Source organism: Acipenser ruthenus, chromosome 28 (assembly GCF_902713425.1).
Source record: "Acipenser ruthenus chromosome 28, fAciRut3.2 maternal haplotype, whole genome shotgun sequence".
Lineage (NCBI taxonomy): Eukaryota > Metazoa > Chordata > Actinopteri > Acipenseriformes > Acipenseridae > Acipenser > Acipenser ruthenus.
In genome coordinates, this window is record NC_081216.1 from 18,269,217 (window position 1) to 18,287,542 (window position 18,326).

Below are 18,326 nucleotides of genomic sequence, written 5' to 3' on the forward strand. Positions count from 1 at the left end.
AATCATTTGCACCTGAGCTGATTTAGGGCTGCAGTGGCAAAGGCGTTGAATACTTATACTTTCTTTCTCTCTCTCTCTCTCCTCTACCAGTGCAAGATTTGCAGTTCCATAGACTGTCCCCACTGTTTTTCATGCCCACCAAAAACCTACTTTTAAAATAAAGTGATTATGATTTGTAATCACTCAGCAAATAGCATGAAATGTGGCTTTTTTTTATTGACCGCCAAAATCTGTGTACTGACCAGTAATAGTGGAATTGAAATAGAAATAATGTATTCAGCTATTTTAAAAGAGCTTTGAAGAGTTGATACTGTTAAATGAATTGTATTGTAGGCTTTCATTTGCATATTAACAGTGTAAGATTTTCGGTTGACTGTCCCAGGAAGATCTACTATATGTTTTAAGTTTTTCAACACCTTGCAACACCCCTACTGTGACTGAGACCTCACAGGCTTTCTTTAAAGTGCTGATTAGTACTTGATCAGAAACTAAGCATTAACAATTAACTAGGTGTGGCTAATGGGAGAAGTAGGAACAGGAGCAGACTTGCATGTTTCAGAGTTCTTCATTAGGTATTTTGAATGCTGTTAAAGGGTACATAAAGACCTTTTTATTTTATTGTTTTACATGCTCCCATGTGTTGCTACAACTGTTTACGTAAGATGCATGTATTGTTTTATTTATTTATTCATTCATTCATTCATTCATTCATTCATTCATTCATTTTTTTACATTTTAAACAATACACACACCTTGTGTAAACAGCTGTAGCAACACATGAAAACATGTAACACAATAAAATAAAAAGGTTCTTATGTACCCTTTAACTTGTTGTAAATTAAAAAAATTAATTACTGAATGAAAACATTACTATGTCAGAAATACTGCATTACAGTGCAGTTGAACTGCGGTATGTTGTATATGGGTCGGAGCAAGAAATCTAGTGTGTTTGAGAATATAAGCAACGGAGGTGTTGCAGTGGGTTAATGTACAAGTGAACCTCCAGTGGAAATTAGGAAACGTTACGGAAGTATCACACAATTCTGCACGATGATTCCCTTACCTTAATCTGAATTCACAAGTCTAAATTGCTTGCATCTGTAGGTAACTGGGATCTACTTTTTCCACCTCCTTGATTTTGTAAGTTTCTAACATGGCTGGTAACTAACAAAGAGAAGATCTGCTCTGGAGCCTGGATTGGAATTACTGGAAGTATTTCCAGTCTGCCTGTGCTGTAGCAGAACTCCTCGAAGGAATTCAGATGGTTACACCCACAGCGGTCAGCTTGCAAGTGTAGCGCGCTTATAAATTTACAAACTGGCTCGAGTTCAAGGCTTGGCTTGTTTGAGGACCCAGGTTTGGCAGTGTGAGGCTGGAAATAGCTGAATAGTAATGCAGCCGCGATTTCTATGAAACGGCTGTGTTTGATGTATTCAAATTGCTGGTGATGAGGAAGTCAGGCACAGAGTGATGTTGCCCCGAGCAATACTTGGTCTTGAGATTGCCTTGCTGTGATCAGGAGGCATGGTCGCACACACTGGGAAGGAGAGCAAATTCCATGGTTTGTGTTGAAGCTGTAGTGTTGCACATTCCCCGGTGTCTGTTTACTCCCGTCTTCCATTAGAACATAAGGAAAGTTTGGGAATGAGAGATTGATCCTTTCTTGACACATTGTATGCCCTGATGTGATTGGACAGAATGCAATTGATTTTTAGGGTTTTAGATCTAATGCTTTACTTGGTAGACTTTTCCATGTGTGTGTAATCCTCTGTAAATTTTACTCGGCTTCCATTATGTTCTTCCTCCTACACTCTGCGCTAAATTTAAGTGACTTGGGTTATTTATAGCTGTATAATTTAGGATTTTATAAACTTCAATTAAATCCCCTCATCTTGTTATTTTTGTTAGGCTTAAGCGATGTAATTCCTAGTACTGTAGTGCTCATACAGTACGATTTAGACCTGGGATCAGCCTACTTAATAATAATAATAATTTATTATTATTATTATTATTTATTTATTTATTGGCAGATGCCCTTATCCAGGGCGACTTACAATTGTTACAAAATATCACAGTACAAAGTATCACATTATAAAGTATCACATTACAGAATAGCATTATACAGATAAGAGCAAAATAAAGAATGCATTAAAGTATAAGAGCCAGTTTGACTAAAAGCATTTTAAACATATAGTAAGTATTTGCTTACATGAGTAAAGTCCAGTAAGAACATGTAGTAAGTATGATAAGTGGATGACAATGATTTCCCAGTAAGAGCAAATACAGTTCCCTATAAGAGTAAAATCAAATACAAGATGGTTATAGTTAGGAGCAGTAGTTGAACCTTCTCTGTACCTTCTCAAGTGCAATAATGTATTTTTTGTAGTGAAATAACCAAAACTGGACACAGTATTGTGGGGGGTGTACACTGTCGCCTTACTGTAATATAACATTCTATTTGGCTTTTTAATTGCCTCACCACATTGGCGATCTAGCCTTCTTTTAGTTTAGCCTTCTGGGATTCAGACATGATTCCTTGTTGACAAGATTGTTTAGGCCCCTACTTGCAGAGGGTTATTACTAATGTATTCAAGCTGTGGTATAGATCAGGTAGCAAAGAGAAAATAGCGAATTAAATCTGTTCTCCTTGGGAGATGCAAAGAAAGTGTAGCTGTCAACCTACGATGAAATACTGTAGTGCACAATAATTATTTTTTTGTGTCTAGATTATTTTTGATTTATTAGTCATGTGTTGCGCTCGGGTCTTTACCCTGTTCATAGTCTTTGGTTGTTTTGTTGAGAGTATGTGTTTTCACTGAGAGAATTGGGGTGGTGATCAGCCTTACAATGTTCAAATAAATTAAAGGCATTTGTTGCCACATTTAAGCCTTTCTCTATAATTCACTTCAAAAAATAAGGTTGCATATGGTGAGTCTGTACAACCATACTGGTTAAGAATGAAGCAGTTTTAGAAAACAAGAAGTTTTAGAGTTAGTGTTTGCAGTGATTTTATATAGCTTCCTCTTGGATTTCAGTGTGCAGCATTCAAACAATAAGGTGTCAGGTGAACCTGGCAATACATCGCACCAGTAAAGAGAGAATCAAGATTTTATTGTGGAGTCCCAGCATTGTTTTTGTTATTTAGCTGATCAAAATGAAACCTAGACCTTATTGTCTTTTCAAGGCTAAAATTACAATTTATTGATATCAGCTTTTTTATTTTCTAGCTTTCATTTTGTGGGACAATATTTTAAATAAAGAGTATTAAAAATTAGTTTTTTTTTTTATTAAATGTTAACTGTTGAGGCCTTCCCTGCTGTCAAAGAAGTAATCTATTGATTTATAGAAACACATTTTACATTTTAAAGAGCTCTTGTCAATAAATTACCCAAAAGATTGAAATTCCATTGTGGTGCTGTAGTGTAAAATGGCAGTGCGCTGGCTTCTGTTGATAAACAGCCAGTGTTTCCTGTTAAGTGATTGTGAATGAAAACTTTAATTAAGATCTATACGTTTCTGAATTGTTGACTGCAGAAAAACTATTAGGGCTTTGTTAAGAAAGAAAGAAAAACTCCTGTGTCCATGCTTCATCTCTCTGCTTGCACTGTGAACATCTGTGGCAGGTTGAGTAAGTGCGTCGGTCAATAAGATCGGCCTGTTCCTTTGTGTTTCTTGAACCGTGAGCTGCTTGCTAGGAATTCCATTCCAGATACACTCATTTAATCTGTTTTCATTTTCTGCTTGGCTAGGTAATAGAAACCCTCACTATTTTTAAGTGTACTAAAACTGCTTCTGTTGTGTGGTTTTTAGGAATACTAATTCTTGGAGCCAGCCATGGGTTTTAACACATTCTGACGTGCAAGACCGTGGCAGATTTTTTGAGAGGGAGAAAACAATTGTGACGGTATAAAACTATCAAGAACGATGTGGTTACAGAAGGAGCAGTTCAATTGGTTTGATACTATTAACGATGTTCTCATCTGGAACATTCTGTGTGCATTTGCGTCAGAAAAGGACCTGTATCTACCCATTTTACAGTCCGCTAACCAATGGATTGTTGCCTTAAATGCAACACATTGGTTTTACAGTGGCATAACATTGCGTCTGCTTTATTTCTAAAGAGTTTGCTATGAGACGGAATCTTAGTGTGTCCTTTCAAGCTCTAATATAATGGAGCAAACTAGAACATCTGTACAATTCTACAAGTAAATATATTATGTCCTGCGTCACCCTGAATTTGTACACAGATAGTTATAGTACGTATTGTTTCTGCCCTCTTAAGTTTCCTAAATTGCTATCAAAAGTCATTCATCTTTACATTTTGGGAGGTGAAAATAGTAAGTGGAAACCAAATGTTTTGATGTGAGGCAAGCCCTCAGAAACACTGCTGAGATAAGCCTTACTTTAACTGTACAGCTTTTGATTTGGCTGCGTGTGTTTAGTCTAGCTAACAAGATAATCAAAACTGCTTCCATCCTGAAGGGAGCTAAGATTTCTGCATTCTGTTTAGTATTCTTCATCTAATAGCATGTCCTTGGTTTTGTGCCAAGTTCAAATATTGAACTATGAAAGAATGGTGCAGTCGGACTCCTTGAGCATGCAATTAGATTTGTATTTGTTGAACGTGACTGCAGTGCAACACAGGTTGAAGACGTATGTTCTTGGAATTGGAGTGTCCCTTTCCTCTTTTTCAGGTACATGTACTGGACAGATTGGGGGGAGGAGCCCCGCATTGAGAGAGCTGGGATGGACGGCAGCACCAGGAAAATCATTGTGGACTCTGACATTTACTGGCCCAATGGTCTGACGATAGACCTGGATGAACAGAAACTTTACTGGGCAGACGCAAAGCTGAGTTTTATCCACAGAGCGAACCTGGATGGCACCTTTCGGTACGTGTTCCCTTCCCTGTGCTTCTCCAGCTGACCTGACCTTGTCTGTGTTTTAATGCAGTCTGTTGGATATGCTGTTTTCAGAGTTGGTGTACATTTTGATAACAGATCACATAATCCTTCGGAGCACCTTCCTTCAGATTTCTCACGTGAGATTTATTGAGTCCTAAAGCCAAGCATAACAAATGGCAAAAGCAGGAGTTTGTTACCGACATATTAATAATGGTTAGAACACATTTCTACAGAATTGTGTTGCATTTAGTATTTCGGCTCCAAAATGTGGTAATTGAAAAAGTGTGAAAACATAATTGCTACCAGAGACAATGGCTTGGTTTTTGGCCTTGTGAACAAGTAATAGAAATGATGCAGGCTCCCGAGTGGCGCATCCAGTAAAGGCGCTCCATGTGAGTGCAGGATGCGCTCTATAGCCTGCAAGTCGCGAGTTCGAATCCAGGCTATTCCTTTGCCGATTGAGGACGGGAGCTTCCAAGGGGCAGCACACAATTGGCCGAGCGTCGCCCGGGGGGAGGGAGGGTTAGGTCGGTCAGGGTGTCCTCGGTTCACCGTGCACCAGCGACCCCTGTAGTCTGGCCAGGCGCCTGCAGGCTTGCCTGTAAGCTGCCCGAGAGCTGCGTTGTCCTCCGACGCTGTAGCTCTTGGGTGGCTGCATGGTGAGTCTGCAGTGTGAAAAAAAGCAGTCGGCTTGACGGCACGCGCTTCGGAGGACAGCGTGTGTTCATCTTCGCCCTCCCGAGTCAGCGCAGGGGTGGTAGTGGTGAGCCGACCGTAATAAAATAATTGGCCATTCCAAATTGGGAGAAAATAATAAAAAATAATTGGCAACGACTAAATAAAAAAAAAAAAAAAGAAATGATGCACTGTAGATGTCAGTATCTAACTGTTCATATAAGCATGAATCATTTAATGTGTGTTTGTTAATTAAATATCTGGTTTATAATTAGGGCTTCTGATTTTCGGTTTTAACCGACAAACAACAAAACACCCCAGATACAAAAAAAAGAAATGAAATCGGTGTATAGCCGAAAAACAATGGAAATGGTTACTCAGTTGGGAAGGCACTTAACTTTCAACAGTGAAGATGTACACACTCGAAATGGCATGCTAACCAAATGTATGTACACTAAATATTTATAACATATTCCCACACAGAACTTTATTATTTTGTTTTAGTAGTAATAATATTTACATTACAATATTTACATTACTTACTTAAAGACATACAGATATAACTATGTACTTTTAAGGGAAATGTTGAGTTCAGTGACAGGGCTTCAGATTGGTTGACGCCTTTGGTATGAAAACAACTTGACAAATCCGACGGACGCTTGGAGTGAAAAGGCCTTCATCGAAAACAATAATTTCATAGTTTTATAAAAAGCAAAGGCACCGAAAAAAACGGTTTACACCAAACTCAAAAATAACTAAAAAAAAAAAAAAAAAAAAAAAAAAAGCACTGAAACTAATAAGAAAATGAAAAAGACACCCATTTACGTACGGAATTCATATAAACAGGAACTCTATACAGTGTCTGTATAAATCTTTGGTGGTCAAACTAAGAAATGATGGCTGTACAAAGATCTGGTTTACGTAATAACCATTTGGGTAAAAACCTGACAACCTGCCTGAGCCCTCATCACCAGAAGATGGAAGCAACATCCCAACACGCCACAAGGATAGCTACTTTTCCCCAGTAGAAGAATACAAAACCTAAAATGTTTAAAAAAAATAAAATTCATAGAACTGCAATGTTACCGTCCTCGTTGGTGATAGTGCTGTCAAGTAGAGAAGCACTTTATGCCAGTATTGCCTTCATCAACTGAGTGTTGACCGATGAAGGCATTATCGGAACAGTTTGTTTACTTAACTTTGTTTCTTCCACTCTGACCTCCCTTTGGTGGTCATAATGAAGGGATTCCACTGTAATTATCTTACATACACAATTACATCACTGCTTTTGAAGACAACATCTGTAAGTGAGCATGCTAGATGCTAGTGATTACGTGTTGCAGCCGGTTTGAAGACACAGGGCTCGATGCATTTGTGCAAATTAAGTTTTGCAGAATCATTTCCATGCACTTTTTACTTTTATTGGTCTATTGAACAAGATGGAATGTGTTTGTCTTTTACAGGGTTGGGCAAAGTCGGTTGCCCCATTCCAGGTCTTACCATGTTCTGAACTGTTTAATTGAACTATATAAATACCACTGTTTACAACTACAGATAAGGGCTGGAGAATCTGTAAACCTCCTCAGGGCCAGCCCATCCCAGTGTCCTTTACTCTATCAGCAGTGACAAGGCAGCAGTAATGTTATCTTTTAAATGTTTGAATACCAGATGTAACCGATAAACATGAACCACCCTGAAACCGGGGCTGAACCGGGGCTGAACAACAAGCAAAGCATGCTGGTCCAGGTTTTACAGTGACATAAACTCCTTGTCTAGTTCAACACAATCTGTTTTTTTCCATTTCACTTTCTATTTATAATATTTTGTACACAAAGTACAAGTGTGAAAAATTCTAAATTTTAAATACAGGAGTAAGAAAAATAAAGCAGACCTGATGTTTATTAAAATAAATCAGATTATTTTACAAGGATAAAACGTGTCTATATAGTGGAGATATATTTGAGTGAAAACAAACCCAAAACACTTGCGGATATTTTTGTTAAGCTTGAGCAGTAAAAGGACCACTGTGCTTGGTCTGTGTGAAGCAACACATCTGTTCAGAAGCATGTGTCCATGCTACCGCGTTTCACTGGGAAATAATGCAAAGCATTGTGTAACTGAAGTCATTAAAAAAGTAAAATACTTTCCAAATGGATACATTATCTAGCATATGCCAGTGCAATACACAGCATTGGAAGGTTATAGCCCCTGGTCTGTGAAACAAAACATGAATGAAAATCTGTTTGGAAGCCTGTGTCGGTGGTACCATGCTGTTTTTATACATGTATTTGTTCAGCAATTCTCAACTAAGTGCCCCACGTTTTGGTTAACCAAATGCTTTCTATTCTGTTTCTGTGCATTTTGTGTTTTTGCTGTATTTTGGCTTCCAGATTGATAGTCTTCAGTCAGCAAGTTAGTTTCTTGTTTCATACAAACAGTCCATCTTTATTTTCAGCACTGGGAAACTGTTGACTCTTAATGCTTGAAACAGATGGTGACAGCCTGATTTTGTTTTTAATTTCCTTTTGTAAAAAAGCAGTACATTTTTACTTTTTTTCTGTTCTCCAATACCAAGGTAAAATAACAATAAAAAAATGAATTTGTACATTATACATTATATATAAGTAAAGCATCTACAGAATTGGTAAAAATGTGTCAAGTTCCATTGATTTATTTCCTTTGTGTAGGCTGAATCCAGATGTGTGTCTTTTTAAAAAAAAAGTTATTTTTTTAGGGAATTTAATATATATATATATATATATATATATATATATATATATATATATATATATATATATATATATATATATATATATATATATATATATAAAAAGTATTTGCTTGTGGGAAAATGTTTAACATACAGTTTAAAGGGTACATAAGGACCTTTTTATTTTATTGTGTTACATGCTCCCATGTGTTGCTACAACTGTTTACGTAAGGTGTGTGTGTGTGTATTTTTTAAATTATTATTATTATTTTTATTTTTTTACATTTTGACCACTTTTTTAAACTTTGAATTTGCATTCCCTGCCTCAAGATGGCTTCACATGTACCTGCATGGACCTCTCAGAACTATTTCCCATCACCCTCCTGCTTACTGGTAAATTCATCTCAGTTACATATGTGAGCAGGAGCCATCTTGAGGCAGGGAATGCAATTTAAAAGTTGAAAAAAGGTCAAAATGTAAAAAATAAAACAATACACACACCTTATGTAAACAGTTGTAGCAACACATGGGAACATGTAACACAATAAAATAAAAAGGTCCTTGTGTACAAATGAATGCCCTGCAACAAGTATATAAAATGTAAGTACATATTTTTCACAGTTAAAATTAAGAGAAAATATCCTATCCAGTCATTGTGCCTCGGTAATACAGTACCACTGCACTGATGGATTACAAATTGAAGTATTTAGCCTGGTTTGGAAGAAGTGACAGTAAACTGCCCCATGCCCAGTTCATTAATATAAATGCAAAGTTTTATCTACCAGAAAGATTTGCATTGATTTAAAGGTTGGCGGTATTTTGATTAGCCTGTTTAGATCGTTAACGTAGACCCCAATGTTCTTTTGAACAGGCAAACGGTGGTTGAAGGCACGTTGACACACCCGTTCGCACTGACTCTATCCGGGGAGACTCTGTACTGGACAGACTGGCAGACCCGCTCGATACACGCCTGTGACAAGAAAACCGGGGAGAAGAAGAAGGAAATTCTCAATGGCATTTATTCTCCGATGGACATCCAGGTCCTGGGCCAAGAGAGGCAGCCCGACAGTAAGTTGACAGGTTTCTTAATATTTGCTATACAGTGTTCATAAGAGTGGCATTGCCATTGACTCCTTATGATTCCATATAAGCTGTGATATATAGGACACAGTACACTTTTGATATACAGGGATGTCACAAAGGCATCCACAGCAACCCGTCGCCAAGTGCCTGATTTCAGGTTGAACTATAAGCGACACTTAACAGGACATGCAAATAGGGAAGACCGGAGTCATAATATCTAACTAGAGAATGCATCTAGTGTACTTGGAGACAACAGTTTCACTGGCTAGTAAAATAAAACCCTGGACTCAGTCTTTGATTATAGCCACTGAAGATTTTTCTCTACTCATGGATTCTGGATTCACCCTGTAGCTTAACTGAACTGCTATGGGAGGACTAGTAGTGAATATACACACACACTCAGTAAGTGTGGTAGACTGTGGTAGAGGTATAAAGGTCCCTGGTGTGTTCTATGAAATGGAAAAGAGTTTAAGCTATTTTCCATTTGACAACCGAGCACAAATGCAATGATTATCTGGGCTGTCATTACCAGTGAGTGATGCACTCCTAGTCTGTTAGGGTTTGCTTGTTTTCTCATTTAAGCATTGCGGGTCTCAAATATCAGTAATCCAGGAGAGACTGAAGGCTTTCAACAGCTTTGTTGTGTGGTGTTTGTTTGTGGGGTAGGGTCTACTGCAGGGTTGGGCAAACTTCAATTCCAGGTCTTACTATTTTCCAAACCTTTTAATTAAACCAAATAAATACATTTGCCTTTTCAACCATTAAATAATGCTCTGTTATTCTCATTGAAGTATTTTTTTATTATATCAGTTTTACAGCTGTAGCAATGGAGATTTACTCAGCGTAAGTTCCTAAGCTTTGAAAATCAGACCTAAGTTAAGAATACAGATCAGATTTGTTTACAACAGAGGCTGGATAATCTTTTCAGGGCCAACCCTTCCCAGTTTCCTTTACTCGATCAGCAGCAACAACTCAGCAGTAATGTTATCTTTTTTTTTAAATGTTTGAATACCAGATGTAACTGATAACCATGATTTGATTTGAATGCCGCCATACAATAGAGAAATGGTGTGGGGGCTGATTTTTTTTTTTTAAAGGTATTTATGAATGAAAGTTTTATAAAAGAATCGCCCTTCCTTATAGTCTTAAGAAAATAGGGGGTTATGGAGTGGAGCATTCTGAGTGAACTCTGAGGCAATGACAAGCTGACCCTGTTGGCAGCAAGTAAATATCAGAATGGCTTGTGTGTTTATCACCATGGGAGAGTGCCACTGGGCCCCATTCGTAAGAGGGCTGCAATTCCTTTGCAAGCTCTTGTTGATTTAAGCACAAGATCGATGGCCTAGCTTTAGCTCAGCTGTCTTCAAGATGGTTTGCACTTAAAAGAACCTAACAACACAGGTTTCATGAAGGTAAACAAAATGGGTGAGATGGTAATTCCAGTGCAAAGAACCAAACCCGCGGTCAGGTAAAGAGGCCTATTCCTTCCAAAGGCCTCCTACAGTTCTTTCTGCCCTACTTTGGTTGGCATTGTTTTTTGAGTTAGTTGCAATGAAAATGAGCTACATGAGGAAATAATATTACCTATTGGCGTTTGCTCAAATACCTTCCATATTCTTGGACTGATTTTTCTATAGCTAAGCTTTATTTTTTGTTCTCTCTTAAATCTATCGTGTCTGGAGATCAAAACAAAAGCTCAAAGCTGAAAATGACAAGCATAATAAATCAATTGTTCTTGAATAAAAAATGAGAGAGAAAAAATAATGCCCTTCGTACATATGGTCATACTCCTTAACCAATTTAAAGTTCAGTTAGATGTTGACTGTTTTCAACGATTTTGAAAAATGGTACCGATGTGGTGATTTTTATAATATGTATTTTCTTCCCCCTGTAGTTCGAACCCCCTGCGATGAAAACAATGGAGGCTGCACCCACTTATGCCTCCTGTCCCCAAGAGAGCCTTTTTACAGCTGTGCTTGTCCTACTGGTGTCCAGCTTCAAGAAGATGGCAGGACCTGCAAACCAGGTAACTTCTTGGAGACTTTAAGTTGCAAATAAGAAGACTTGTGACGTGTATCTGAGATTGTAGCTGACGCTAGAGGATGCTTTACAAACATTTGCTGTTATAGGAAAAAATGTAATAAGGATGCCGCTGCATCTAGCTGCTTGATCTTAGTACATGTCACAAAGACGGCTGGAGTGGGTGGCGTCAGACCAGAAAGGAATACACAGACAGACGGTGGTGATGAGAAGCAAATGGTAGCACTCGGCATTTATTAACAAAATAAAAGGTTTAAACAGAACACAAACAGGACACGGCGCTTGAGGCCAAAATAAATAGACGAACAAAAACGGACTAAAACAGTAAACAGACAGACAAACGGTGAGTGAAGCAAAACAAATGTTTCTTTCTTTCTTTCTTTCTTTCTTTCTTTCTTTCTTTCTTTCTCTCTCTCCACTCACCCAAACCCCGAGTGAATGAAAATGTGTCTATATATACTGTTGTGCTGGGATTCAATTACTAATTAATTATTCACTTGAATCCCAGCACGTGAATGAATTACGTGCAACCCCGTGCTCACATATTACATACTTTAAATGCACGTGAAGTGATTTGTGCCATCCTCATGCCTAAATACAAATCTAAATTTTTAAATATATGTGAAACACAGACCCGTTTATATCCCGTGTACCAATGACTATACACCAACATTTACACACGCGACATACAACACATAACACACAAATGCACACGGGCGGGGCACATTGCCACAGTACAACATAAAAAGAAAAAAATGAAGGCATTCTGTTCAGAGTTTGAAACTTGCACCAGCCCTGGGTTTCAAACCTACTCTTGTTTAGATAGATGTTGTTTGAACAATCAGGGCCCTGGTATATGTGCTCTGAACTGATCACACTGAGTCTGTAGGTTTACTAATAGGAGTTGTTCTTGCAGCTATAAGGGATGAACCATTTATGTAAAGTCAGACTTCTGGCCCCTGAGCATTTAAATAATATGCTTAATTGAATGTAGTTGCCCACAACTGGGTGCATGGCTAGTTTTGATGTTGTACACAAATTCCTAAAAGCATTACAGTTTTTAAAGTTGCTGTTTGGAAATGTATGCAGCCAGAATTTTAATTGAATACCAGCCATAGTTTCTTAGTCCAACTAGCACCACATTTTCCATGTTGGTGAATATTATAGTACATCCATAATGACAAAACAATAGTACAAAGTCTCTCTTGGGTATCCATGAATGAATCTAACAGTCTGACTGTAGTGTTTTAAATCACTTCAGTACAGAGAGGTGTCTCTTTTTAAATTTGTTTTCCTTGTGTTTCTCAAATAAACTCGTTTTAGCAGAGGTCTTTTGTACAGTTTATAGACCTTTACAAGCAAGTCAAATAATGGCATATGACTTTCCCACAAAACTGACATGTAATTCTATCCAAATGCCATGCATGCTGTTGTGAAATACTTGTTTATATTCAAGCCTGGATTACTTTGAGTTTGGTTCATCTTAATCGAAGTTAGTAAACAGTCCCACAGTTTGTGTTTAGGATTTGATCAAAACTACAACATTGAAAAGCAGCCAGACATACCTTTCAGTGAGACAAAGTTTTACAGAAAGTGTCTGGGTCGTCTATTCTGCAATTTAAAATGTTTTCTTTCACTGAACACAAGGTTCTTTATTTTTGGTGTGAAGTCAATGCTGCTTTGTTACGCCAATAATACATGATCTTGTGGTTGACACAGCTTTAAACTTTTAAAAAGGTTCTACATGTGTTCCATGCAAAATAAGTTTCAGCTTCAAGGCGTACAATTCAGCTATTGTCTGTCCCATAACGAATAGTGTCAGGACATAAATATCTTTCTCCTCTTTAGCTGGAAGTGTTGGCCAACTCCGAACTCATGCCTAACTTTCCTATATGGGTCATTTAAGATTTGAATAAAAATAACACCACAGCACTGTTAAATACAGAACAGGGGCAGTCTTGGCACATAAACCGGTATAAACCAGCTAGCATGCTGCCCTGAGAAATGCACAGGTTCCCAGATTTTCTGTATTTATGATAGATGGGGAGTGTGTTTAGAGCCTGTGAGGCAATGGAACTGTTCACAAAGTGCTAGTAAATGCAGATTTTCCAGGATCCCAGGAGTACATAAAACCACTTGTGAAAACAATGGCACGTTCTGTTGGTTTTTTAAAGCACACAAAGTGGTCCTGATGAACAGGGTATGTCCAGTCCCTAGGTATGTTCCAATAGTTGTTCGATGTTGGGTCATTGAGGGGGAGGAAAGGGGACTGACCTTTTCCCGGGTCATCCATTTGCTTTAGAGCAAACCAATTATCTTCAAATCTGGTCCCGGCCATCCCCTCAAATGTTTAAGCAGAAATAAACCTTTAGTCTTTTTGTTTTACATGTTTTTTGTGGTTAAAATCAGTTAATCATTGTAAAATACAACAAACCTACAGTGCAGTGAAGAAGGCTCTATTGTAAATGTTTGTCTACTTGACTTAGTTTCTTCCAGTGTTACATTGAATTCTGATTGGGCATTTTGTACAGTAACTTCAAGGCATAGCAATGTTTTTATACGTCAGCCTTCAACTGCTTGAAATGTACGTTTCAAATCATTAAATGACCAGAACGTTTGGTTTAAGTCTCGCTCTCAGTATCGTCTGTTTGTTCTTTGAAAACATCTTGTTTTTGAGGGACTAAAAAAAACAGAAAAAACAAAGGCAACACTGGCCAACTTGGTTTGAATCTTGTTCAGCATGTACATGTTTTCATGATGAAATGAAACAGACAAGCTGCACAGAATAAGATTTAAGTATTGGAAATGGTTTGCAAGGATTAAGAGGCTAACCAGCAGCGTTGACAATGAAACTGAATTTAAAACAATGTCTCATTGTGTCAAGCTGATTAGCAGACATACAGATGGGAAAGGAATAGCATGAAGTCCTGGCAAGGATTAGACTGTGCAATGGTAGCAATCTTCATTTGTTTGGGTTGGGTGGATACATTGGAGCATTTGTTGCCCTATTATAGACTTCTTGTCACTTGTCAAATGTGAAGTGGGTCAAAAGGAAGGTTTTAAAAAGTCTGCTTCTCCCCTGTCACTTCTGATTTGGAGTTCATTATATAAACAGAACCCAACTGAGGTTTTTAGCACTGAAGCATGAATGGCTAAAGCGAAAATTTTAAAACCAGGCTGTGATTTAATTGCCTCTGTGCGTTTTGGTTGAAATAAAAATGTAAATATGGTAATTCTGCATGGACCACTCTTCAATTTGTTAAGGCGTTCTTGTTTGAAAGAAATGACCATGTCGTTCAATGTATTGCTGTGTAAAGAATTAGTGGATTGACATTTCTCTGCTTGATTTGTTTATGTAGTGGTATTTTGTTATTTTAAGTTCTAGTTACCATTTTAGAAAACAAACTTTTTTTAAAGTGTTTTTAAACATAATGTTTATTCTTGTACTCTGTTTAGACTTTGTATATGTTCTTCACTTTACTATTGCCCTATCTTACCAACAGTTTTTTTTTAAATGTATTCTTATTAAACAATAAAGTGTCCTAACACATGCCTCTCATACCATAACACTGTGCACAAATATTGCCAACTTGAATTTCAAATTAAAGTTGAAAAGCTTGATCGCTACAGAAAACTAGTAGTCTTAACAATCTGTCAGATAAAGAAGAATATGCTGAATCTGGAGTTTCTCAACATGCCTCAAGCCTGCCTTGAAGGGACCACCCTTTGTCTTTGTGGGTGAGAGAGTAGGTCGGTCTCCATGCCGATCAAATCCTTTGCCTGTTTTTTTTTTTTTTTTTTTCCTTGCCTCACTGTGAAGATGGGCATTTTCAATTGTGGTGAACTTGTGTGGTGTTTTTTTTGTGACCGCAAAACCAATTTCATATGTGAGATCTAAGCCAGATTTCTCCCTTTCTTTTTTTTCTTTAGGCGCTGAAGAAGTATTATTGCTAGCTAGAAGAACAGACTTGCGGCGTATCTCTCTTGATTTGCCTGACTTCACAGACATTGTGCTGCAGATTGATGATATCCGGCATGCCATCGCTATTGACTATGATCCAGTGGAGGGTTATGTGTACTGGACCGATGACGAGGTCAAAGCAATCCGCAGATCACTCATCGATGGCACTGGGGCTGAGACCCTGCTCACCACTGAAGTGAACCACCCTGATGGGATAGCAGTGGACTGGGTAGCCCGAAACCTTTACTGGACTGACACTGGGACCGATCGCATCGAGGTGACGAGACTAAATGGCACGTCCAGGAGAATCCTCATATCGGAAAATTTAGACGAGCCAAGAGCCATCGTACTGGATCCTATCCGCGGGTATGTATAGAGCAGGCTGCTCCCTCCTGCTTCAAGTTTATTCTGTACTAAATGCTTACAGTGGTTGTACCCAACAAAATAATTTCATTAATCTTGCCTTTCGCTTCACTTCCATTCACAATAGAGGCCTCACATGGGCAGTTTTGAAAGAAATAATAGCAAACATTTATTTTTGACCCAGGAAGTGAAACAGTAACAGACTTCCTGAGAACAAGGCAAGAAAACTGAGACCTTTTTTTAAATGTAAATCAGCTTATAATGTTGGAAATGCATGTGTGCTAGAACATGTGATTCTTTCGCAACTGCACATCAGAGACCAATCTAGTGAATGGAAGTGCAGGACATGTGACATTTATGGAATTATTTTGTTCACAACCTCTTTAATCAATTTGCTTTACAGGTTTACAGTGTGGAACAAATCCAACTTGTTTATATGATTTACACCAATTTTACTAAAATAAGACATGCCTGGTCTTATTCAAGCAGACTCCGATCAGAAAACCTGGTGCAAGCAATGAAGCTAAAATACTTTTTAGAGCACATTTATCCCAGCTGTCACTAACTCACTACAGTTTGTTTCTGTAAAAGAAAAATGTGATCCAAGCCTTAATTATAGGGTCTATAGTCATTTGATTGCTTGCTGATATAGTCAGCATTCTCCTTGTGCAGTGCTATCTTATTCTAAAGCTGGAATAATTATAACAATAAGCATTGTTTTTAAGTTTTTATTAAATTACTTTTTATTTATTTAGGTATTTATCTTTGTTTTTTTGTATTTATGCATAGATACATGTATTGGACCGACTGGGGCGAAAAACCAAAGATTGAGCGTGCCAACTTGGACGGCAGTGACCGCCTTGTCCTTCTGAATAACTCTTTGGGTTGGCCAAACGGGTTAGCAATAGACTATGCAGCAGGGAAGCTGTACTGGGGAGATGCCAAAACAGACAAAATTGAGGTATGTGGAAATGAAATGTAGTGCCAGGCATGGGTACTCCTCTTGCTGGAATTGCATTGTTGGAAGTTTTGTCGTGGCTTGCTGTCTTCATTCAGAATAATCATGTGCACTTTGTTTTGGATTGAATGACATCACCTTGAGTATGTGGAAAGAAGCATACTGGCCCCGTGACACATTTCCACCGGCCTCTGTAAACAGGTTTGAGGTGGATATTGTCCAAATGGTACCAGAGTTTAGGGAATGTTTGATTTTATGTAATGTACGTTTTGGGAAAACAGGTTTGTCTTAAACTGTGGACAGAATGAATAAGCTATTTTATGGATGACACAATTCTGGAATGTTTTTTTTTTTGTTTTGTTTTTATCAAACAATACTAATCATTGGCAGCGAATCTGAATTCAATGATAGTTTGAGTTTCCACTTTCACCTTTCCTACTGAAACACTCAGAAGACGGTTTAATGGTCTCAGTTCTCCTTAACTATGATTGGTTACAGGAAACTTTTTATTTATTTTTCCAAGCCCACCCCTCACTCAGTCTTCTTGTCACATTGTTCATGTCATCGTATGTTTGAATGTGGGTAGGTTTATTGGGAGTTTCAGTCAAAGTTGTTTGTTTGAATACACTGCATACAGTTGGATAACCATTTCCATCCTCACTCCTTGTGCCTGACCTAAACCTTTGGCACAGTAACTTGAGCAATGTAAGGAAAGGGTAGCAATGTATTCTGATCAAACCAGCGAAGTTAATCAATTTCAGTGGGGATTTTAGTTTCTTCCCTGATTGCTCATGTTCTACTTTTTGGTTGTATTTTGTGTTAATTAGACGGCTTGTACAAACAGGTTAGGGAATATTTGAATACCTTGACAGACGTATTAGCATTTAGTTACATGTTCGGCCAGGACTGTTGTATAAACATTAGATAATGATGCTGTTTGCCAAACAAACTGTATTTTGTTCAACCCTTTCCATGCACACCTAAAATATTATTTTTTGTTGTTGTATGCAATTCATCCAGTAGTTTTACACTATTTTGGAAGAGATGTTTATTGTTCCACCTAATGCAAGATACAATCTAATATTAAATAAAAAATACAAATTGTGTAAAAACTAAACAAATCAATCCAATTTTCAACAAAATCTTCAAAATGCCAAAACAAATACTGTTTTGCAATGTAATGCATGCATGATCCTGAATCTCTTGTTTTTGTGAAAAAAGATTGAGTAATATTTTAATTTAGCTTGAAATATCAAAACGTATTTTAATAGGTTTGTACACCAACAAAATGGAGGCCTGAAATATAATACTAATAACACACATACACGCATGCATGCATTCACATGTGCTTTATAAATATGTTCGTCTAGCTGTCAAGGATATACGTGAGGGGAGATCCCATTCTGAATGTAAAAAGCACAGCTTTAGCTGGTATGTAATGCTATGCTGATTGCTTGTGTGTTTGTGGAGGGTGTATGAAGTTTCATGCGGTGAGAGCAGCAGTTAGTTTTTCCCCATTGAGACCTTCCCATCTGCACCGTTCAGCTGCAGCACAAAGGACCCAGTCACTTTCCTAAGAGTTTACACGCTGAAGAAACCATTTGGCAGGGCTTGTCAAACCTTGCGTGACAG

At 37.9% G+C, this 18,326-nt stretch overlaps 1 protein-coding gene across 1 annotated transcript in view; it reads left to right on the top strand.

The window, feature by feature from the left end:
* LOC117435003 (low-density lipoprotein receptor-related protein 5-like) overlaps positions 1-18,326 on the top strand; it is a 70,586-nt gene that overhangs the window by 20,616 nt on the left and 31,644 nt on the right. The window contains exons 3-7 of the mRNA XM_034057822.3: positions 4,695-4,892; positions 9,161-9,357; positions 11,267-11,398; positions 15,343-15,739; positions 16,526-16,697. Coding sequence (XP_033913713.3) covers positions 4,695-4,892; positions 9,161-9,357; positions 11,267-11,398; positions 15,343-15,739; positions 16,526-16,697 — 1,096 coding nt within the window. The remainder of the gene's footprint in view (positions 1-4,694; positions 4,893-9,160; positions 9,358-11,266; positions 11,399-15,342; positions 15,740-16,525; positions 16,698-18,326) is intronic.